Below are 25,319 nucleotides of genomic sequence, written 5' to 3' on the forward strand. Positions count from 1 at the left end.
TGGTGCAATGAATGCAAGAAAGATCAGACACATATTCACTTAAGTAATGACTTAAAAATTAGAAGTCATCATTAAAGATGTCCTTTGGTTCAGTCATCAATACATGCGTATAAAACATGCACAAAATTCACCAGAACACAGGAAATTACATCTATGTTAAATCTTTTCAGGGGGAGGACCCCCAGACCCCCCGCTTTAGGGTTGGGGGCAATGCATGCAAGAAAGATCATATATGTGTAATGACTTAAAGATGAGAAGTCATTATTATTCACCTACATTTGTCATTTTAAGGCTGAAATTGTACCAGTGCTAGTAAAGCAAGCCTGATAAAAGTATCAAACATGCACAAAATTCAACAGAACACAGGAAAAAATATATATCTGTTAAGAGGTTTTGGGGAGAGGACCCCCAGACCCCGGTAGGGGAGTTCCGCGCACCCCCCAAAAAATGAATCTCCTGGATTCTGACCGTCCAATGTTTTTTCTTCTTACTTCTCTGTAAGTTTGTAAATAACCTTATACTGCTGTGCTGTAAGCATCGGGCATTCGAGGCATGAGCTACACAGCCAAACGTGGGGGTTGCGCTGACCCAAAATTTGCCAACATTCGGTCCATTATATCCCCCCTTTAATTGTGCCAAATGGTATTGTGTTTGATATCATTGTTATCGTTGATTCGTCACCTTTACAATGAGGTACAGTTTGTAAGGATTTGGCATTCGTGGAATGAGAAACACAGCCAAACGTGTGGGTAGCGCTCCTCCAAAAATTGTCAAAATGGCCTGGCAGGCCTGCAATACTGTTCTTTTGGTCTTCACCTTTGTTACTTGGGGCATTGAATGATTGCACTCTCCCACAGTAATAAGGAAAAGAAAAAACAACACATATCGGCAATTTTTACACTTTATTAATGTTAAGCTCAGTGTCAGGGAAGCCCAAAACGAGAGTAAATGCCAGCAGAACAGTATGTTGCAAGCCATTTTGGCAAATTTCTGGTCGGCGCTACCCACACGTTTGGCTGTGTAGCTCATGCCTCGAAATGCCTGATGCTTACAAGCTGTACTTCCTTGTAAAGGTGACAACGATAAAAATGATATAAAACACAATACCATTTGGGTTTATTAAAGGGGAGATATAATCGACCAAAGTTAGATTTCCGAACTTTTTGTGGCAAGTTTTATCTATCTATCTATCTATCTATCTAGTAGTAGAGGCCGCAAAAAATGGAAAGGTATTTTTGACATGAAAACATTAAGCTGCACTGAGCATTTGTGTGATGCAATTGACCATACAATAACAACATCGTGGTATGCCTGTTTACCTAATATGTGTTAATAATATTAGATACAGTACATTTACATTTTTGTCACGTCACGTTGGGATTTCATGATCCAACAGCGAACTTTTCGGTCACGGAATTCGATAAGTCACCGACGTCAGTGTAACTGTAACACCGGTGTGTGTGTGTGTGTGTGTGTGTGTGTGTGTGTGTGTGTGTGTGTGTGGGGGGCATGCACTGCCAGTGCATCCCACATTTTTCAAATTGGCCTCATGATGGTGCATATATTAGCCTGAAGAAGGTCATCTGTGACCAAAATGTTGTTATGCTCTAAATGTACTCCTGGCAGGGATGTATTCTTCTTGATGATTGATTGATATTGATTTAAACTTGGTTGCCAACGCACCTGCTCTCAGCTCTGAATCTTTTATTCTACTAGGTGTGCAAAAGTTCTTCTTCAACAGGCCTATAAGCACACATACAATAAAACAATGTTTTCCCTGTATTCTTTAATTGGATGATGGCCTGTGCTCCACCATGATTCATTCTCATCAACTCAGAAACTGTGGTTTACTTTCTCTCTTTCTTTTTATCTTGTCCCAGGCCATGACCTCACCGTCTCCTATCTACGCCTTCTCGCGCCTCCCCTGCAGCTGTTCTCAGCTGCGATGTGGCAGGTGGTGCAGCAGGGACTTGTGGATCATTATGGGATGCTGGAGGAGTTTATTACCACGGTGACAGAGCTGGTCCCTGAGTTGATGAGCTACAGCCAGAGAGCCCAGCTCATCATGGGACTGAGGGCCAGGGTTGGTACAAGGGTTGACACAAGTCCCCATATTGGAAATAGGGATGGGACGATATGAGAATTTCATATCACGATTATTGTGACAAAAGAAATCGATTTACGATATCGCAAAAGCCATTATCCTGGGGCGGAACATTTGCCAAAAAAATAGCAGATCGGCTATATTTTGGCAAAGACATTTGATAGAGGACTGTGAAGACTAGTATGTATATTATTAAAGGGGAAGACCACCCATTTTCAATATTGAACTATGTCATTAATATACCTTAGAGGAGTGTGGAAATTAAAAAAAGTTTCCCCTCTTCTGTGTTGCCTAGAACTGGAGGATTGATTTTGGGTTTTTTATTGTAAAGTACAATGTGTGATGTCATAAAGTTGTAGCCTCGCAAGCCATCCCGAGTTACGTCATCACCAATGTGCTTCCTTTCTCGGTCTGGTACTCCTCCCATCGAGTCTCTTTATGAGAAATAGGTTCTCAATTTCCAATCAAAAGGCTGCATTTCGAGCGAACCCGCCTCACACCGCTCCTGATTGGTCGAGCGGCTGCTACAGCTCTTGCATTTTATAAACAAACATGGCGGACCCCATGTCCGATGTGAGTTCACAAATCGCAAATAAAAGCTGCATTAAGCGAAGTTTTATCTGAAATCAACGGCATCTCATAACTTAAAAACAAACAACAGTTTGCACCTTTGGAATTTCTGTCTGGAAAAGACATATTTGATGTTCTCCCGACGATGTTTTGATGCGCTGATGACTACTGAATGGACCTGTCAGTCAAAGTGAGTTTCTACGTCATCGCGTAATGCATCGTCTATGGAGAACTCCCAGACTCTCCTTTTGGAGAGTCTGGCTGTTGCGAGGCTAATAAAGTTGTACTTTACAATACAAACCCCAAAATCAATCCTCCAGTTCTAGGCAACACAGAAGAGGGGGAACTTTTTATTTATTTCCACACAACTCCTCTAAGGTATATTAATTACATAGTTCAATATTGAAAATGGGTGTTCTTCCCCTTTAAGTACCTTTTACCAATATAGAGGGTTTAAATAGTACCGGATAAGCAGCTCGGCAAATAAAAGGTGAATTGATCCCAGTGCATGACGGAGGACGATATCACAATAAATTAAATCTCCACGATACGATTATCGTGAGTCTTTTTTATCACAATAAACGTGTAACATCGCTTATCGTCCCATGATCTCCCATCCCAATTAGGAAAACCATATCTTCTTTTTTTTTTCATGGAATGGCAACATTGACAGCACGAGTCCCTCCTGATTCCTAAATATGTATAGGCCTGTCACAATTATTACATAATCTTCTAATCGCAATTATTTGGCATAATCTTAGTTATTTTGTCATAATTCGTCATAATTGTTTCCATGTTGATTTTTTTTTTTTTTTTTTTCCAAAACAGTTGAAATAGCAGATCTATCGCGACGCGTTGTGAGCTTGTAGATCGTCTATTTCCACTATCAATGTATAAAGTTGTCAAATATGTCAAGTAATTTCTTTGTATATTTGGTTTATGTGTCATATCAGCCATGTGCAACTCCAAAGCCTAAAATCAAAACAGAAATGTAATTGTCAATGACAAAAACACAATTAGATCTCTAATCGCAATTATATGAGTGATAATTAATTGTCATGTAAAATGTCATAATCGTGACAGGCCTAAATACGTAATGTACAGTACCACATTGTGTTGTGTGATGCATTACTGTTTATTAGGCGTGTAACGATACATTTAATAGTGATACGCATCATGATACATGGTTGACAATACGATACGATACGATTCAATGATTTCAAATCGATATAGGATATATATGAAAAGTGTCAATAGTGCAGAAAAATCTGTTATTATGGATATAAATGGATAATGGATATGGATATTATAAGTAAACACTGTGATTCTCTAGCAAATATATGGACATTGTATTTCAACACGTATGGACAAACCTGCACCTTGACATGAACACAGAGATTACACACATTTATCAATAGACCAAGAGTAGCTATATGGAATGGAAAAGTAATTAGACCCCTCTTTTTCATTTTCCATCTTAAAATTGCTAAATTCAAGGCACAGATACTTAGTTTTCATACAATCGATTATTTGCATTGCAAAACAATTCGATACCGATCTTCATTGTTAAACGATACGTTACTACTGTATATCACCCTACTGTTTCTGTTGCTTCCAGCTGGTTCTAGATCTGTGTCGGGGTGAGAACCCAGCGGATCTTCAGACCATCCAGCCGCACCTGGACAGAATCAAGGCCCCCATCAGCAGCGCCAAGGATAGCCATGTAAGAGTAGGGGTGGGACGATATGAATATATGAGGACGATATGACGCGTTGTGAGCTTAAGATCGCCTATTTTTTGGCAAAGAGATTTGGTAAAGAGTGAAAAAAAGACTGTATCAAGTTTGTATATTATAAGTATGTTTAAAAGACTGTATCAAGTACGTATATTATAATTACGTTTTACCAATAGAGGGTTTAAATGGTACTGGATAAGGTGAATTGATCCAAGTGCATGACGGGGGACGATTTCACGATATACTTAATCTCCAGGATACGATTATCTTGAGTATTTTTTATCAGGGTAAACGATAATATCGCTTATCGTCCCATCCCTATGTAAGAGCACACAGTCTGCTTTATCCAAATCTTATTAGAGCACTGTTTCCCAAGCACTGGGTCGGGACCCATTTGTGGGTCGCGGAGACATTTTTGTGGGTCCCTTAACTTTTGGTTTCCTACATTTTGTTTTAAATTATTATTTCAAAACAAGATTTTCATGAATAATAATAAAAAATAATCTATAATTTCTCTAAGTAATTTCATTAATTAATAAAGGACAAATCAAAGAAATCCCATAAATTAGAAAACAAATGATTAAGAAGTAGTGAAAATAGCAGATCTACAGATCTAGTTTGGAACTTAGGGTACCGGGCAAACATCTAATTTCTCTTTTGGGTCGCGGGCTAAAAGGTTTGGGAACCACTGTATTGGAGAGTCATGACTTCAACGTCCCATTAAGACAAGATTATAATTTCAACAAGGGTTGCAAAACGAAAAGAAATAAATTAAATGGTGATTGTTTTGTTTTTGGGCGTGTGCACACGCTCCCGCGCTCATCGCTAGGGATGGAGCTCGTTGATTTGTATTGATAACGAGCACCTTATCGATCCTGCTTATTGAGCCGGGATTTTATCGAGCCCACTATTGAGCGTTTTCTAATATTTTGTGGAAAGATGTGAGATGACAAATTCTGAACAGAACTGGTATCTTTTATTATTGGCCAGTTGTTGTGACCGTGAGTTTGTGGCTGACCACCATCTATGAAGATGACAATTAACAAAAGTTGGAAAAAAAAAATGTTTTGCCTATCATTAAAACCTCCATTCATTGATGTGCAATAAGTGTTAAATGGCTTTATATTAGGAATAGTACTGTAATAATCTCTTGATCGCCTCTTGTCTTGATTGTTTAACCCATTTAGAACGGGTACACATTATTGTGTATCATTATTTCATGCTTTAACTATTGAAAAATAGCAGATATACAAGCTCACAGCGCGGCACCGAGTGCCGCGCTGCGAGCTTGTAGATCTGCTATTATTTCAAATTTAGAAAATTTGAATTTTGACCCGATTCTATAAGTGTCTTTTGAATCCTTCTAAGGTTTTTTGAAAAACCTATGTTTCTATGTCAGCAATCTGGCCAGCCATCGTCAAAGAAAAGGTCCTTTTCATTTAACTGGAGCTCAGTTAGTCTGTTGTTGAGAGACTACTATGTCAGTGGTTCTCAAACCTTTTCATGTGAAGGACCCCCAAACTGATATTTATTTGGCCACGGACCCCCATCTCAGAATATTTAGTTCCAGGGACCCCCCAGAAGCAAAATTTGAGTTAAAAACCTTCGGTTTGAAAATACATATATTCAAAGATTTGCACACATTTTCACGACTTTTTCAAAAATAGCAGATCTACACTCAGTGCCGCGCTGTGAGCTTGTATATCTGCTATTTTTCACTGGTTAAAGCATTCAATAATTCTAGGCCTAAATTTAAACATTTCATGGGACGCTATATGCTCAATAACAGGATTGAGAAGCCCAAAGCTTATTGACACCGGGTAATACATTTGTTATGTAACAGGCTCGCAATTGGAACTCCATCTCACTCATCGCTGTGCCTTTCAGGTGACTATAGATCAGGTGGAGGAGTCTGAAGTGAACTTTGTGGAGTTGGTTCACACCTTGCTGGACGACCCCTCAGAGAGAGAGCACTTCTTCACGGTGAGCTCGCACGAGTCTATGGCGTTACCAAACCTTTTCAGCGGAGATCGCAAATATTTCCCAGTGTATGAATGAATGGATGAGCACTTTGAGCACTTAGTAAAGCACTCTAAAAATGCAGTTCATTATTATTATATGCGTTTGGGTCCCCGGGACCCAAGCACAATGGGTGCGTTCGGAAATGCGCACTGGGTGTGTGGTCAGTGTAGTGAGTGCAGTGGGCGGTGACGTTGTGAGTGCATTCAGTGTGGCTTATTTACGAACGACCAGTTTAGAGGCAGCTGTGTGCTTTTTCAGTCAGAGAACTTTCTTAAAAGCAGCAGTTGCTAATACTAACGTAACGTTGCTATTTATAGGTAATTTAATTAATAACATTGGCCTACCTGCATGCTGTTAGTTTACAAGTTGATGCGTGTGTAACAACAAAGCTCAAAGCAAAGGACCAATAAAGCAGCAAATGGTGCATTTTGTTATCATTTCCTACGCGATTGTTCACAGCTGAGAAGTGCGAGACACCGCCATGAAAACCAACCAATCAAATCACAGCACTGCTGCACCGCACCGTCAAACCATGGTCAAACCCCATCTTCTGAGTAGGGTCGGTCAGTGCGTGCACTCAGCACACCGGTGCGCCGCGGACTGGATTTCCGAACGACAACGCACCAAGTGCACCGAATAAACGAACGACAACATGGCACACCAGTGCGTTGAGTGCGCATTTCCGAACGCACCCATAATGGCCGGGTTTCCCAAATCGATTTTAGCCCTTCGTAGCTCACGCATGGTCGTAGAGACCAAGCCCTGACCGTCATGTTCTCGGGTTTACATGGGTTCAGGCAGAGCGACTTATTTAGCCCCCTACAACTACACCAACATTCAGAATTCACGAACAAAATGCTTAATAAAGTCTCACGCCTGTCTAAATACAGTACGGCATTCCTTGTATTTCCTGGTGTTCCCCATGCGCACCAACCCCATCTATCTCTCTCTCTCTCTCTCTCTCTCTCTCTCTCTCTCTCTCTCTCTCTCTCTCTCAGGAGATCTTCCCTGTACACTTTGGTTCGAAGTACAACACTGCATTAGAGATGTTAGTGTGGGAGTTTATATCCAGACTGGAAGAAGTTCTGCCTGTCCCCGACTTCACACAGGTGGAGTTCAGCAAACGGCCTTCAACATTCATGATGAGGATGTTGTTGTTATTGTTTTTATTGTTGGTTACAATTACTTATGCACAATATATCAGTCATCATATACAGTAAGTATCGGCTGATAATTTACCCTTTGTCAGCCTTCTGATTGGTCCCTGACTGACCAACCAGCAGGCTCTTTCTGCCCTGGTTCAGCCCTGGTTCAACCGTTCTGCGTTATAGTTGTTCATGTTGAATTTGCTAAAACATCATTTTTGGAGAAAAGAAACATGATATGCCAAGTCACTATAGTGCACCTGAGATGTTCCTTTTTTACTGACACCACGTTTAAAGTAAGAATTGAATACGTAGAATATCAATACAAAGCAACTGAAAAACCTGTTATTTCAATGGAAGTGGATGGAGAGAAAGGATTTTTATCCAACCAAGAAACATCAACCAATAGGTGCGAAGAGTGGCACTACCACGGGCGGGACTTGACAAAGGGTCCATTGTGTTAACAGTATCAGAGAGATATCAAAATGATTCCTGATATGTTGTGCTATGATGACCCATTAATTCTACACCAACCACGTTGAAAAAACTGCTCTTGTCAGCCTCCGTACAAAGGATTTCTATGGTATGATATAAAGCAGGGGTCAGCAACCTTTTTGAAATGAAGTGCCACGTTTTTATTTTCTAGAGTGTCAGTGTGCCATGTAAACAACGGTACATTTTAATGACAAATATTTTGTCATATTTTGATTGGCAGGACATTGTTATAAGGATCATTAGACCCAGAGGAATAAACCATCTCCCCGACTCCCTCCCCAGTCAGAGTTCAGAGTTTTAATGAGTGTAGTACTATCTGCAAGATGTAATTTGCTATAAATTAGCTAACTTCATTTAATTGACCACATTTACATTTTTTAATGACAAATATTTTGTCATATTTTGATTGGCAGGACATTATTATAAGGATCATTAGACCCAGAGGAATAAACCACCTATCTCCCTGACTCCCTCCCCAGTCAGTGTTCAGAGTTTTAATGAATGTAGAATTATGTGCAAGATGTAATTAGCTATTCATTAGCTAACTTCATTTAATTGACCACATTCAAAAAAAGTTTTGTTTTTAAAATAAAAATCCTCTCTCTCAAACTTCTGCCAGTGTGCCGGCGACCACCCTCCCCTGTGCCAATTTTGGCACCCGTGCCTAAGGTTGCCTATTTAAAAGCTAATATATTGTGCATCCCTAGTAATAATAACGCATTTATTTGACCATTCAATTATAGACCGCATTGGTCATAAACATCTAATAAACATAATTCAATAACTGCAGAAGAAAAATGCAAAAATAATGTAATATGTAATATTTTAGTATTGATAACAGTAATCACCAGTAAGACTCCCTAATCGGGAGATAAGCGGATAAGCGACCGTTGGTCGCTTATCTCCACAAATATCACAACCTCCACCTCTCACGTCATAAAGGGGCAATTCTCACCAGGGAAGAGAGCATTCCCCACTAGCTGAGTATCTTAAGATGGTTGGATGTGATGATAAGCTATAAGCTTAGTTGATCCTGGCGATAAGGTCTGAGTCGAGGAATGCTCTCTTCCCTGGTGAGAATTGCCCCTTTATATAGGGCTTGTTTGTGTATTGTATGACATCACGCCACATCATCAGCTGTGGACTCTGTGATGTCATCGTATCTCCATATATGGCCATCTCCGTATATGGAGATATAAGTCGTCCATGCCCAAGTATGGGCTGGTGAGGTCAGACTTTGTGTGATGCGTAGGTTATCTCCATATATGGAGATTCAACATTCCAGGTGTAACTATGGCTGCCCGTATGACGTGAGAGGTGGAGGTTGTGGATTGGCAGGCAAGGAGTGTGTGTGCAAAGTTTGGCATGTGTATTGTATGACATCACGCCACATCATCAGCTGTGGACTCTGTGATGTCATCGTATCTCCATATATGGCCATCTCCGTATATGGAGATATAAGTCGTCCATGCCCAAGTATGGGCTGGTGAGGTCAGACTTTGTGTGATGCGTAGGTTATCTCCATATAATGCCCAAGTATGGGCTGGTGAGGTCAGACTTTGTGTGATGCGTAGGTTATCTCCATATATGGAGATTCAACATTCCAGGTGTATTGTATGACATCACGCCACATCATCAGCTGTGGACTCTGTGATGTCATCGTATCTATGAGTTGGGGAAAAGTGTGACATGACGGACAGACTGACAGACAGCCGGTGGAGGTTTTGGTAGTAAAAAATAAAATGTTATGAATAACTTCATCTTTCTTCACAGATGGTTGCATGGCTGGGAGATAGCCCTTCCTTCCTAGATGACTGCTTACAGTCCTTCTCTCCTCCGGAAGACATGAAGGCTGTGTTAGAACAGCGCAGAAACCACATTGAAGAGAAAGGTAGTTTTTGTTTTTGTTTTTCCAGTTGATGTATCAATAGTTATAACTGAGTGTGATTCTTGACAGAGAGAGAGATCTATTGTGGAATAAAAATACACATAAAATACACATTACATACAGTAATGGTCATTGCTAGAGAGAGAGAGAGACATATTTAGGAAAGTTATTTTTTTGTATGAATTGAGTTCAAATGGACCTCAAATTAAACAAGCCCAAAATCTTTCTTGTGGTCTTTATCCTTTTAGTTGACCTTGTATCAGTGAGCTGTTCTGTCCTGTACCTATTCCTATGCAAACTTCTAATAAAATATTCAATCAATCAATCATACAATTTTCTAAATAGAGCTACATTATATTTTTTAGGACTAAAATGCTTCTGGTTTCTACTGCATTTCCCTATTCTTTCTGTCTACTTCAAGCCTACAATTTACACGATGGGTACATTTAGCCTTTTGAGATGAACCTGTTTCTCTTCTTCGCGTTACAGATCCCGGACTACTGCCCATGGACGACTGCATCCTGTCCTCCCTGTCCGTGCCCCCGATGAGCCGACTGGTCCTTCCCGCCGATGCCCCCCCACGTCTGGAGAAAGAGGAGGTTTCGGAGGTCCTCATCGGCCAGGAGGTCGTGGACGGGGGTAGGGATGGGACGATATGAAAATGTCATATCACGATTATTGTGACCAAAGAAATCGCGATTTACGATATTATCATGATTATCAAAACATCCCCAACAGCCATTATCCTGGGGCGGAACATTTGCCAAGCGTTGTGAGCTTGTAGATCTGCTATTCTTTGTTAAAGGTATAGAATGAAAAAAAGAATGTGTCAAGTATGTATATTAGTACCAATAGAGGGCTTAATTAATGCAGCTCAGCAAATAAAAGGTGAATTGATCCCAGTGCATGACGGACGACGATTTCACGATAAATTAAATCTCCACGATTATCGTGAGTGGTTTTTTTATCACGATAAACGATAATATCGCTTATCATCCCATCCCTAGACGGGGGGTCCGGGATGACGTCTGACCTGAAGGAGAGGAGGTCCACGGCCGAGAGCGAGAAAAGAGCACCAAGCGTGTTTCCACGCAGTGACACCACGAGCCCCCTCAACCTGGTGATGTCATCTGGGGGGAGCGACTCGGCAGCCAATGACAGCGAGCACAGCATCCGAGGAGGCAGGGTTCTGAGGAAGAGGCAGTCGAGTGGAGACTTTGTGGTTCCGTCAAAGCGCTGCACCGAGGTGTCTGCGTTCTTGTGAGTTTTGCGTAAAATAACCCATTACATAATGCTGGGGTTCTCAACCTTTTCAGGCTGAGACCCCCAAAATAATCATATTTTAACTGGGGACCCCCCACCCTGACGAGTGACGAGCACTAAGAGTTCTAAGAGTTGAGGCATTACATTTTGTATACCACAGTTCTATTGTGAAAATAGCAGATCTACATGCTCACAACGCCTCGCAACACGAGGCGTTGTGAGCATGTATCGGCTATTTTCAAAATTTCTGCCTCTAATATTTACTATCTACTCTCCTTGGCATTAGTAATCAATAGAAAACAAGTCATTTTGGGGGTGAACTACTCCTTTAAATTGTCACTTTAAAAATGTACATATACCCTCTATACACTTAAACTTTATGTTGGTTTCTTTACTGTTGAGAGAGAAAACAATGTTGCACATTAAGTTAATCATCTGGGGATCCCCCCCCCCCCCCCCCCCCCCAAAAAAAAAGAAAAAGATGTCTGAATTGTCTTGTATTGAAACTATTCAGTCGAACATTGTGTAGCAGCTCATGGCATCACGTTTATTCAACTTCAGTCTGCATTGTTCTACTTGGACAATGAAAGAGAGAGGCCTGACTTCTTCACACCTGTAACCTGTGATGTGAAAATTGAGATGATTCTTCTGATTCTGATTCAGTGTTTGTGTTTTAAACGGCACACGTGTGGCAAAGGCACATATTTTGTGAACCTGCGAAACGTTTTTTTTTTTTTCACTGAGATGTTTGTTCCTCCTTTACAGAGACGCATCAGTGAACGTCAACAGCTCAGGTGATTCACCTCTTATCTCCATATGGGGAGAATACACAGGTATGCACAGACCATTTATGTATCTTTGTTTGTTTGTTTGTTTGTTTTTCTTTCTTTCTTTCTTTCTTCCTTTCCTTTCTTTCTGTCTTTACTTGCGCCAGCAGAGCGTGCAAGTACTGAGTTGGGCTGCATATGTACGTATGTACTTATGCACGTATGAACAATGTACTGCTATGTACGTATGTACGTATGTTGGTGTCTGCAGAGCAGTGTATGGAGAGTGGTGACACACTTTGATCTCGCCGCAGACCGGAAGTGCCGTCGCATGGAGCCGTTCTTATTCCTAGCGAGCCTCTGCTCCTCTCCTGCCCCGTCCGCCCCCATTATAACCGAGGCATTTTTACTCGCTTGTAAGTAGACGAAATCACGTCTTTTTCCCCCTTTTAATAATGTTGTCTACCTTAGAGAGGCCCGTGAATGCGTTAAAAGGGGGGAAAAGACGTGATTTAGTCTACTTACCAGCGAGTGAAAATGCCTTGGTTATAATGGGGGCGGACGGGGGCAGAAGAGCAGCAGAGGCTAGCTAGGAATGAGAACAGGCTCCAGTAAGCTAGGCTAAGCTAGCGTTCCACTATGCTTTCCACGCTTACAATGGGAGTCGACGTAAGTGTCATAACTCTCTAGGGGTCTGGGTGTCTGCAAGTGTTCAAGCCTGTAGCCCAATCAGGGACCAGCATTTCTGGCAACGTCATCATTAACAGCCAATGAGGGACCAGCATTTCGTGGTGAGCGCACCTCATGGCGCGCTCTGCTGGCGCACAAGTGCGCCATACATGGCCTACATGTGCGCGGGTCGCAAGTTGGCACCTCGACAGAGTGCAGTTCTAGTTCTTTCTAGACACACCATAATCATCCACATCCTCAACACACCTCCGCCTCCTCGTCTCATTTCAGACTCCGAGGGGTCCTCGTACCCCGTGGGGACGGACACCAAGGTCCCCTGGTCGGACGATGAGACCCTCAGCCTGTTAGACATTTGGGGGAATGATTCCATTCAGAGTGTCCTGAGGGGCTCTCTGAAGAACCGACACGTCTTTGACCTCATCTCCCACAAGATGGCGGAGAGGGGACACAGGAGGACGGCGGAGCAGTGTCAGACCAGGATCAAGCGGCTGAAGAAGTGCTTCAGACAGTGTCTGCACAATAACAGGTGGCTGCATGTCACACAAATGATTAAAGGATGCAATTGGTTCATTTATTCTGTAATTTCAGTCGTACTTTACCTAATTTTTAACCTTTAAAGCAGGGGTCTTCAACGTTTTCAGGCCAATGACCCCTTGGTTGATAGAGAGATGAAGCAGGGACCCCCACAACCCATAGATACCATATAGTTTCATCGTTTGACAGCACAATCATCAGTGTATTTTGGATTCATGTCACAACGCCTCGCAGTGCGACCCATGCTTCAAATAAACTTTTTTTTTTAAAGATGGACAACAAAATTGAAACTTTTGTCAGATTTTGAGATTCAATCAAGGTTTAGTATCATGTTGTGATTTGATCACGGCGGTGGTGATGATGGTGTAGATTATTATTATGTAATAAACAACAACGTGTTCCTTCTCCAATCCAGTATCACAGGGAAACCCCGACTGGAGTGTAAGTTCTATGAGCAGTTGGAGCGAGTGCTTGGCACCTCGTCCACCTCAGTCCCCGAGGTCACCTACGAAGTAGAGGAGGGGACGCCTGGGGACCTTCAGCAAGGACCTGAAGACTGGCAGGTCCTGGGACACGCAGGCCAAGAAGACATTGGTACGAAATGATGGAAGCAATCTTATGACTGTTTTGTGTTCAGAGGGCCAGTTTTCCAGATTTAACATGAAACAAACCTGGAACTATCTCTATATACATTTTGGAACTGACAGCAAAGTGCATTCGATCGATCAACGACCCAAAACGAAACGAATGCGCGACAGCGAGAGAGAGTGAGAGAGAGCAAAGAGCGAGCGAGAGACAGCGAGAGAGAGAGAGAGAGAGAGACACAGCGACAGAGAGAGAGAGAGAGAGAGAGAGAACTGCCTGCATTTCCATGACAATGATGTGCTGATTGGCTGGTTATTGGGTCACACACAGTTCACAGCCACGTAACTTTTAGCTTCTTCATGGATCCTATAGTAAATCCAGCTACAAGTTTAAAAATATTGTGTGTGTTTGTCAGGCTGCTCCTCGCCTGTTTAGATGTCTCATTCACATAGCTTTTCGCGTTAACAACGAGGGGAGGGGGAAAAAAGCCGCAAATTTCTAGTGTTCCTACACTAGAAATTTGGCCGCTAGTTTAGCTGTTTCCCCCCCGGCTGGTACCAAAGGGAATATGTTCTCCATTGGACCCCATTCATTTTTCCCAAACTTTACATTTACTTTTCTTCCCTTAACAAACATTGTCAGAAATACTTTTTGGTTCCTGTCGCTTGTTTAAAGTCTCGTTTCAATCACCATGATATGCGTTTTGTGAAAATATGGTGCCATTTATTTTATATTCTCCACCATTCTCATCTACACCCATAGACCGTAGGTCCCACCCTCCTTCTTCTTCGTCTGCTTTATTATAGGCAAGCTCCCAAGTATCCTTGCGGTTGCACGTGACCGTTGGCAGCCACTAGCCTTCTTTGGGTATCATTAATACAATGATGGCAGACACCCATACGAGGGCAAAAAAAGCTTCATTTTCGCTCTGATAGAAACCAATGGTGACATCATCACTTCCCACCATCCATATTTTCTACGGTCTATGGTTGCGTTGCGTCACCGTCATCGACGTTGTCAATTTGATTTTCGATCTACTCCAATAGAGTGTGTTTGTTCCCTTTTATTTATGAATTATGCCTAATAGCTACAGCTTAATCCTAACAGATGTTTTTGCAATGCAAAGCCGAAGCAATGTCAGCAGTGGAGAACCTTTCATTGATTACAAAGTAAATGTTATCTGGCGACGGCTGTCGCTGAGACTGACACAACGCAACGCGCCTCGATGGCTCCTGTGGAGTCCAGACGTTCATTTAATCGGATATATCCAACTTAATTAACACTTCATCACACTCACTTTTAACACCAGTTTTAATTAAAGTAACTGTCAATCAACACTGTTGATCCTGCTGAAGATCGAATCTATGACCGTTCATTTACAGCACAGCTTCTCAACTGGAGATTAATTCATAGTTCAAAGAATGAAGCCCCATCATTTACAGTTTTCAGGAAAAGGGGGTCGGAGAGCAGGGAGAAGACATAGGAAGGAAAGAAAAATCTAATATATGCACATTTATACATTTATCATAAAAAGTAGCAGGTATGTACATGAGGTTGTGAGATATAAGGTGCAAAAAGTAACGGGTACATGAGGTTAGACATAAGGTGCAGGTTAAATAAAATCACACCTGTGTGAACTGAGCGGTGGTTGTGGTGTGTGTGTGTGTGTGTGTGTGCGCGTGTGCGTGTGTGCATGTGTCCATGCTGTGGTGGTGGTGGTGGTGGTGGTGTGTGTGTGTGTGTGTGTGTGTGTGTGTGTGTGTGTGTGTGTGTGCGCGCGCGCAGGTGTGTGTGTGTATTGCAGTTGATGCTCAGGCTAGACTCAACAGGCTAGACTCATCAGCACCCTCTTTGGTCACTAAGTGTAACTGAGGCTACATACAGGCTACAGACCCACACGGACGGACGGAGACACGCATACACACACGGCCATGCTAAGGAGCGTGGTCTTACCACCACTCAAAAAGATATCAGTGATATGCTAGTGATAAAAGGACCCTGGAAATGAATTCTGGATTCTGAAGGGTTTTTGTGTTCTTTTCTCACATTCCAGGAACCAGAAGTGTCCCGTGGACTGACTTGGAAACTCAGGTTTTCATCACCATCTGGGGCGAGGACGCTACGCAGCAGGAGTTGAGGGCTATGCACCGGAACGGACACATCTTCGCAGCCATCTCCAGCAAGATGGCCGTCCACGGCTTTTCCCGCACTGCAGAACAGTGCCAGACCAGAGTGAAGAGGCTGAAGTCCAGCTTCAGACAGTGCTATGAGAACAAGTATGTGGATTGCAGTGATTGAAGATAGATTTTTTTACTAAAGTAAAAGTAGCAGTACCACAATCTTTTACCAAGTAAAAGGCCTGTATTAGAAACGCGTGTATCAAAAAAGCACCTCGGTTAAGGCAAGACCCGCCCGTGGAAGCTTGTGATTGCCTGAACCGGAGGTAGGGCGCTCTCCGCTGTGTTCACTTGGACCGCGCGGAGGTGCCGAATGTCGAGGGGGCGGAGATTTACTATTCTGGCCCCCTGGTTTACAACTCCCAACAGCACTGAATCGGCTCAAGCGGACTTCGCAACGCTCAACACGGCGACTCGCTCGCTTTAGCTCGCTCTGCGGTGTCTCACATGGCTCAAGTCCGCTTGAGACGGCACGCCTCCGTCGTCTCCACCGAAAACAAGCGGGTCTTTCCTTAACTGAGCTGCTTTTATGATACACACATTAGAAACTTGGACTGTAGAACGGCTATTTTCAAATTCATTAGTAGGTGAAGGTTCTTCCTAGAACCATATAGCCTTTCAAAGCTTTGAAGAACCATTGTTTTGCTGTGTGCAGGTTCTCAGACCACTCACTTTGCCCTCAGTCTCAGTGCCTCTGCTTCCCTTCCCCTCCAACCTTAGCATGAAGGGACGGGAGCGAGTGGAGTGCAAGTTCTACGATCAGCTGGAGAGGATTCTGAGGAAGGAGATAACCTCGCTGGCGGTGTCGGGAGACAACACAGAGCTGGAGCAGGAAGAGACGACGACGGAGGAGGTCTATTCTGCATACTCGCACCAGGATATGGGTATGTCTCAAAGATCTGTCTCAAATAGCTCTACTATACTCTAGGGCAGGGGTTTTCAAAGTGGGTGACGGGGCACCCTGGGGTGCCGTGAAGGCAGTCCAGGGGTGCCGCTAGATAATTTGATAATATTTGGACACTTGAAAAAATATTTTGTATCATTTTAAACTTGTACAAAGTTATTTTCAGTCAGTTCTAACCAAAATGGCTATTATCTCAACGTATTCCTCGCAACATAATCACTAAAATATCGTCACTGTCGGGCAGAAACCTCGTATCTCCAAGTTTGAAAAGTGTACGTCTTTTGGTAAAGCAAAGCCCTGCTTCATCATACAAGACTGTCGCACAAAATTAGTGAAAACAGCCGATCTACAAGCACACAACGCCTCGCATCGCGAGGCGTTGTGTGCTTGTAGATCGGCTGTTTTCACTACTTTAGTATATTTTATAGATGATAAATACATAATGAACGGTTTTGGTCATACAAGGTTTCCACCCAGCACCCGAAGGTGCTGGGACTGAAAATTATGTAGGGGTGCCTCGGATTAAAAAAATAAGGGTCATTTTAAACTTGTACAAAGTTATTTTCAGTCAGTTCTAACCAAAATGGCTATTATCTCAACGTATTCCTCGCAACATAATCACTAAAATATCGTCACTGTCGGGCAGAAACCTCGTATCTCCAAGTTTGAAAAGTGTACGTCTTTTGGTAAAGCAAAGCCCTGCTTCATCATACAAGACTGTCGCACAAAATTAGTGAAAACAGCCGATCTACAAGCACACAACGCCTCGCATCGCGAGGCGTTGTGTGCTTGTAGATCGGCTGTTTTCACTACTTTAGTATATTTTATAGATGATAAATACATAATGAACGGTTTTGGTCATACAAGGTTTCCACCCAGCACCCGAAGGTGCTGGGACTGAAAATTATGTAGGGGTGCCTCGGATTAAAAAAATAAGGGTGCCCTGAGACAAAAAGGTTTGGAAACCCCTGCTCTAGGGAAGGGACGATAAGCGATATTATCGTTTATCGCGATAAAAAACCTCACGATAAACGTATCGTGGAGATTTAATTCATCGTGATATCGTCCTCCGTCATGCACTGGGATCAATTCAGCTTTTATTTGCAGAGCTGCATATCCGGTGCCATTTAAAACATACTTATGATATACGTACTTGATACAGTCTTTTTTTCACTCTACCAAATCTCTTTGCCAAATAATAGCCGATCTACAAGCTCACAACGCGTCGTGTCGTGGCGCGTTTTGAGCTTGTAGATCGGCTATTATTTGGCAAATGTTCCGCCCCAGGATAATGGATTTTATTTTGATTATCGCGATAATAGCGTAAATCGCAATTTCTTTGGTCACAATAATCATGACATGACATTTTCTTATTGTCCCATCCCTACCATACTCAACATTTTAGACTATCCACTCCGAAAAGGATTGTGTTGCATCTTTTTTAGCTCCTTCCAGGAGCTAAGCTCCCACATCTGGCTTTGTCCGTTTTGTACGCCCATTGGCCAAGCTTTTGCGTGACGCTTAATGAAATGAACTCATAAATAGCACCACTCACTTTACACTGGGTGTGATTTTTGAGCGGTGCTCCTGGAAGGAACGAAGCTCCCACATCCATCTGGCTTTGTCCGTTTGTACGATTCACGGGATGCAAAGCTTGGCCTACTTCTGGCCTACATCTTTGCACAAAGCGTTCAATGTTTGTTGTACGCCCAGGTGTCACATTGGCCATGCTTCGGAAGGACGCTTAATGAGATAAACTCATAAATATCACCACTCACTTCACACTAGGTGTGATTTCTTTCTTCATATAAAAACGTTGTGCGGCTTATTATTCCATCATCAAAGTTGTCAGATCTTTGAGTGGTGCTAACCGCTACTACGTCTGGCTTTGTGTTTATGAGCACGGAATGTCTGTATGGAGATAACCAACGTCACGGACAGAACGGCCCATACAAGGAGATGTGCATGTGTGTCGTGTTTGATCATCACTCACTTCCAGTGTTGGGTGTGTTACTTTTAAAAAGTAATTAGTTATAGTTACTAGTTACTTCTCCAAAAAAGTAACTGAGTTAGTAACTGAATTACTCTATTGTAAAAGTAACTAGTTACTAGGACAAGTAACTATTTGTGTAAAACAGTTGTAATATGTCAAAGAATTTGGATTGTTTTTGGGAGCAGGTTTCACAATCTGGTTGCGGTACAGTAAAAAAAAAAAAAAATTATTTAACTTAAATATTTGTAATTAATATAAGTATTTGTTTAAGTAAATTAAAGTAAAAAAAAAACAATTCAGACACATTACAGTATTTTCTGCGTTTCATTCTTTTCAAGGGAAAAAATGCCTTATATCGCTTTTTTGATGCCTTCCATTATTATTCTCAAGGGGGGGAAAACACCTCATTTATTTTGCTTCACGTGTGGAGACAGAGAGGAGGGGAGACCTGTCGCAAAGAAAACTAAACTAAACAAAGGTTTAGGCAATTATACATCGACATGTATACCCAACACTGATCACTTCGCACCGGTGCAATGTTTTTAAATCTATATAGCGTGTCTATCTGTAGATGTTACTGTTGGTGCACAGGAGGAGAGGAAGAAAGTGCCCTGGACAGACAGAGAGACTGTCATCCTCCTGGAGCTCTGGGGAGACCACCAGGTATGACACAGTGTGTGCAGGCATGTGCATACATTAGGGCATTCACCAAATATTCAAATATCAAAGTCACTATTCGACGTTGTTCACCGAAATCGAATATTCGCTTATTTCTATTTTTTTATTGTTTTCTCTTGGCGAGATAGGAAGTCATAAGAATGAGTTGTCAATGCCCCTGGTGGATGAATTTGTTAATGCTCTATACCAGAGCTTCTCAAACCTTTTTAGGCCGTGTTATGTTTATAAAATGTATCGTCACTGTCGGGCAGAAACCTCTTATCGCCAAGTTTCAAATTAACATATTTGAACTGGGGACCCCCACCCTGACAAGCACTTGGAATTGTAGGTATTAATGTGACTCGGTTCCACAGATAAATATTGTGAAAATAGCTGATCTACATGCTCACAATTGCGAGGCGTTGTGAGCATGTAGATCGGCTATTTTCACAATGTTTGCCTCTTGCTTACTTAATATTTGACAGTTTGGCCAGTCCTGTCGAATATTCGACTATTCAAATACTTTGAGGTCGAATAATTCGAATACTAAAAATCACCATTCGTGAATGCCCTAGCATACATAGACATCAAAGGGGGCTTGAGCCCCTGTCCTTTTATCTGTCTGTAAAAAGTGCCCTCTCCGGACCAAGAATGTAGTTTTCACTATAGTGAAAGAAATGCAAATTCCCTCTTTCCATGCCACACCTGAAGGCAGCATTCAAGAGAATTTTCTTGTCCAAACATCTCCTGAACTTGAATGCAGAATTTTTATGATGGAAGAATTGCCCTCTCTGTGTAGAAATCCATGCCGTAAGCCAGATCTCCAGTATTGACTTGATTATGCTTAGTTCAGTGTGGTATCAAGCACTGACCTCCAAGCACCGACCTCCAAGCTCACAACGCACTTGGAGGTCTGCTATTTTCGATATATTTTCAACAAAAGGACCTTTTAGAAATTTCAGACCCTGCCTCTCTAACATTCTCTTCGCGTCCCTGGTTGTGTGCTACATGTGTGAAAGGCCAACACCGCACAACGACCTGATTCCCCTGGACGTTTTCCAGGCTTCATATGGCTCTAGTTCAGGGGTCTTCAACGTTTTCAGTCCAAGGACCCCTTAGTTGAGAGATGAAGCAGGGACCCACCACACAACCTTTTCAGACATTCATTGTCTAACTGAGATAGACAGATCGGCTATCTAGGTTTTCGGAATGTGGACGATAGGGTTCAAAGATTTGGAGAACCCCCTGTTGAAGACCCTTGATATAGAGGATCACTGTTTTGCAGCATGCAAACAAAACCTCCATATTTCTCACCCCACCACCAGGTCCAGCAAAACCTCAGTCGCCGCCCTCACAACGGACACATTTTCTCCCAGATATCCGAGAAGCTGAGTGCCAGTGGTTACTACCGCAGTCCAGACCAGTGTCACACCAGGATCAAGAGGCTAAAGGCTAGCTACCGCCAGTGTCAGGACAGCATGAGGTCAACACTACATTTGACTGTTCATTTCTGTATTGTCCCTGGAACAACATATTTTGAGACGGGAGGGATCCGAGGCCAAATGCATGTGACTTTGGGCGTCTTTGACATGAAAAAGTTTGAGAACCACTGATTTAGAAGAAGGATTTAGACAGGGGTGGGGAGGAGGGGGAGAAAGACATGCAGTCTGGGCTATTAGCCGATGAGTGCTATATACATCTCCATCCAACCGTGTGTAACCGAGAGAAGTTAGAGCGGTATGCTTCACATGAGCACCACATTGTTGTGAAAAAAGAAAATCTTAAAAAAAAAAGAAAATCATACAGTGGCGGTCGGATTTGAAGGAGCGGCGGGCCGCCGCTTAATGCATTTAGGGGAAACACTGTAATGCGTAATAATGCTTTCCAGGTCTTAACCCTATAAGTGCCTATCCCGAACAAGTTCGGCTTTATTTCAATCCAATACAATATTTTATTTGCTATTTTACTTACCCCGAGCTGCTTGGAGCAACGTGGGTGGTCCTTGCTCGTCCAGCGCTAGCCAACGAGAGACGCTAGATGGTCCGACGATTTATTCCATTGAAAATGGTTTAAAATAAAGATTAGAGCCCCCCCAAAAAAACTCAATATATACTGTCGGCGGCGCGATGTATTCCAGGGTGCCTATCCCAACTAGTTCGGGATATTTAATAAAATGAATTATTTCATTATTATTATTTCATCGGAGGCCTCAACGAAGCCCCGGTCTAAACGTCCATCCATGGTCCAGGCCAACACTCGGCCATACACGGGCCGTAGTCGCGCTAACGGCCGCATCGCGCCGCCCACTCCAATAATAAATCACATCTTTAGACAGGATTTTCTCCGGATTGTGTTCCCAGACCCAAAGAGAACGTTTTTTGCGACTGAAATAGCTTTAGATCGGGCTTCTAAATGGGTTAGCATTTTGGCTACGTGTCAGCTAGCTTCCTCCTCTCGTCACCCATAGCATTGGCTGGAGTGAAATCCCAAGGCACTTGGGACAGTGTCGACGGAATCTAGAGCGAAGGTCTATAGAGAAATTTCTGGCACTCTAGCGCCCCTTGTGGCCGGCGGCACTGTATGAGTTAATGGGTTCACTTGGAGACACATCTTGAAGTGTTGGTTCGTTGCCAAAATGTATGTGTGCGTCTTAGGGCTGCAATTGATAGCAGAATCTACAATAGCAGATTCACAGGCTCACAACATGTCGTTATGTGACACATTATGAGCTTGTTGATGGGACATTTTCACCATATAGGTGTAGCAGAGTGATTCACAGCCTCAGCCTGATGGCCTCAAAAGTCTAGTATCTCCCTCGGTCCATAGGGATGTCCCTTTGCATCCCGGGCGTTACAAATGGACCTGACTGATTTGTTTGCGCTTAGTGCCATGGCGACACATTGAGGTTAGATACAGTACAATCCATATTTGGACATAGCTGCAATGGGAACTTAAATTCGTTTTTTTGGCCGAGTCATAGTGACATGAGGGTGACGACGTGGTCTGTCCTTCTGCCTAGCCCATTTTTATTGCGACCGTAGGTCACAGTTAGTATGAAAATGGCCAGCTCATGTCAGTCAGTCACGCCTCACGTCACACAATGATGTAATCAATATATGCCCGTATACAGATCCATCTAAAGAAATTGAAGAATATATTGTGTAAAAAAGCATTGCAGCAGATGCCCCAAATCATAACTGACTGAGGAAACTTCCCACTAGACTTCAAGCAACTCTGACTTAAGAAGGCTGACATTTCTCTATTATAAATCCTTGTTTTGAGTGGTCTCGTGTAATATTGTAATATTTTGAAATATGTACTTTTGATATTCATGAGCTATAAAAAAAAATCTAAATCTTAACAAAAAAGGTTTGGATTTAGAATAATTCACTGAATGTGCAATGTATCTAGAATATATGAAAGTTTCACGAAATCTATGAAAGTTTCAAGAAAATGTACTTTTACACAATATTCCAATGCCCATATACCGGTATGGAGATCACTTAGGGCGTCTTAGTAGTATAGGATTATAATTTTTCTGTTTTCATTTTGAACTTATTTTAACCCATTTAGAACGTGTACAGATTATTGTGTATCATTATTTTATGCTTTAACTATTTAGGGGAAGTATTCGCACATCCACTAGATTCAGGTGCAGGTGCGTAGGACTGAGCAAGAGCAGAGTGCGGGGGTTTTTGTTCATGAAATATGTTTTCATGATTTCTTCATGCTTTAACTATTGAAAAATAGCAGATATACAAGCTTATAGATCTGCTATTTTTGAAAAATCGTGAAAATTAGAATTTTGACCAAATTCTATAAGTGTATTTTGAATCCTTTTTTGATAAACCGATGTTTCTATGTCAGCAATCTGACCAGCCAACGTCAAAGAAAAGGTCCTTTTCACTTTACTGGAGCTCAGTTAGTCTGTTCTTGAGAGACTCAGACTACTGTGTCAGTGGTTCTCAAACCTTTTCATTTGAAGGACCCCCAAAATGATATGCATTTGGCCACGGACCCCCATCTCAAAATATTTAGTTCCAGGGACCACCCAGTAGCAAAATTTGAGTTACAAACGTTCGCTTTGAAAACTACATATATTCAAAGATTTGCACACATTTTCACGACTTTTTCCAACAATAGCAGATCTACAAGCTCGCAGCGCGGCACTCGGTGCCGTGCTGTGAGCTTGTATATCTGCTATTTTTCACTGGTTAAAGCATTCAATCATTCTAGGCCTAAATACAATGACATCCCCAATTACTTAAATCTGTTTTTAGTTTGATTAGTTGCACCCCTAGTTGTGTCTAACACTGTGCACCTGTCGCTTGGCTGTCCTTCAGCTCATCAGGGACTGATCGGGTGGATTTCAAGTTCTACGACCTCTTGGAGCAGATCCTGGAGAAACAGCCTCCATCTTCATCCACTCTGGTCTCAGACTCCATCGAAATATTCGATGATGGATCCCATGATGGCTCCATAGATGGCACAGGCACAGGTACAGTACAGGGAATGCTCCCCTTTCTCATACGCTCAGTGCAGTAGTGCAGTGGGTTATTTTGAGTTTCCTGACCTCAATTACACAAAAAAAAAAATTAACTTTCAACATTCAGTGTTTTTTCTGTAAACTGTAGTTTTTTTTAATTACTAGGCTCAGAAAGGTGAGTTAATTTGCCTCTGGCAAGATCATCCAGGGGAGGGTGTTGTTGTAGGGGAGGGTGAACTCAACAACCAAAGTGGTGAATGGTAAATGGTGCATTGAACCAATGCAAACACAAGTAACAGCAAAGGTGCTATTTGGAAAAATGAAAAAAAAAAAAAATATATATATATATATATACAGGTATATATATATATATATATATATATATATTATACAATAAAAAAGTATTAAAAATAAATGAAAAAGGTTGTTTTTAATGAATCTATCATGGTTAAAATGGAGTTATATATATATATATATATATATATATATATATATATATATTATACAATAAAAAAGTAATAAAAATAAATGAAAAAGGTTGTTTTTAATGAATCTATCATGGTTAAAATGGAGTTTGAAGTTACAATGGGTGTGTATGGGGAGGGGCCCTGGAGGAGGAGGGCCTGGTAACATTTACAGCAAATATCTAAATATTGAATCAAGCAAATTAAAATATGTTCAGGGTGTTGTTCATAAAAGCCTGATTAGACGATAAAATGACCAAACATTTTTTTGAAAGTGATTTAAAAACAAAAAACAAAAATTGATGTGACATGTTTTGAGCTTGTAGATTTCTTTGCTACTTTTGTGCAGACAAAGTACAAAGTAGGGCATTAAATTATGAAAAAAGGGTTTCTGCCAGACAGCAGCGATAAACACACCACACCAAACCCAGCCTAATCCCTACATAAAGTCACAGCAGATAACAAAAGATGAACTTTCATAATCTGAAGAGACATTGTCTGTAATGTTATCGCGTGATTGATGTCATTCCAAACCAACACTGATCGAGGCACTGACCATACCGTGTTTGTCTTTTAGAAGTCAGTGTTGGATCAGAGAAGGCTGCATCAGGCTCCTGGTCGGATGCAGATACCCTCACTCTGATAGACGTCTGGGGCGATGAGGAGGTTCAGCGGTCGCTGAGAGGCGTGGTTCACAACGGCCACGTGTACAGCGACATAGCGGAGAGGATGCACGACCTCGGCCACGCCAAAACACCCGAGCAGTGTCGCTGGAAGGTCAAGTCGCTGAGAAATAACTTCCGGCAGTGTTATGACAAGAAGAAGTGAGTCACTGTTGCA

At 42.1% G+C, this 25,319-nt stretch overlaps 1 protein-coding gene across 1 annotated transcript; it reads left to right on the forward strand.

Annotated features, from left to right (window-relative positions):
- Positions 1–1,945: 1,945 nt before the first annotated feature.
- LOC308308910 (uncharacterized protein) lies at positions 1,946–25,307 on the forward strand (the record flags this gene model as incomplete). The annotated part of the gene is made up of 16 exons (XM_080754366.1): positions 1,946–2,083; positions 4,293–4,397; positions 6,297–6,392; positions 7,430–7,540; positions 9,845–9,962; positions 10,449–10,598; positions 10,967–11,219; positions 11,988–12,055; positions 12,950–13,205; positions 13,629–13,807; positions 15,852–16,074; positions 16,696–16,859; positions 19,444–19,535; positions 20,855–21,012; positions 23,873–24,027; positions 25,057–25,307. The coding sequence occupies 16 exons, from the start codon at positions 1,946–1,948 to the stop codon at positions 25,305–25,307; spliced, it is 2,517 nt and encodes an 838-aa protein (XP_080610492.1).
- Between the last annotated feature and the right edge of the window lie 12 nt (positions 25,308–25,319).

Source organism: Nannobrachium achirus (genome assembly GCF_963921795.1).
Source record: "Nannobrachium achirus genome assembly, chromosome: 23".
NCBI classification, from domain to species: Eukaryota; Metazoa; Chordata; class Actinopteri; order Myctophiformes; family Myctophidae; genus Nannobrachium; species Nannobrachium achirus.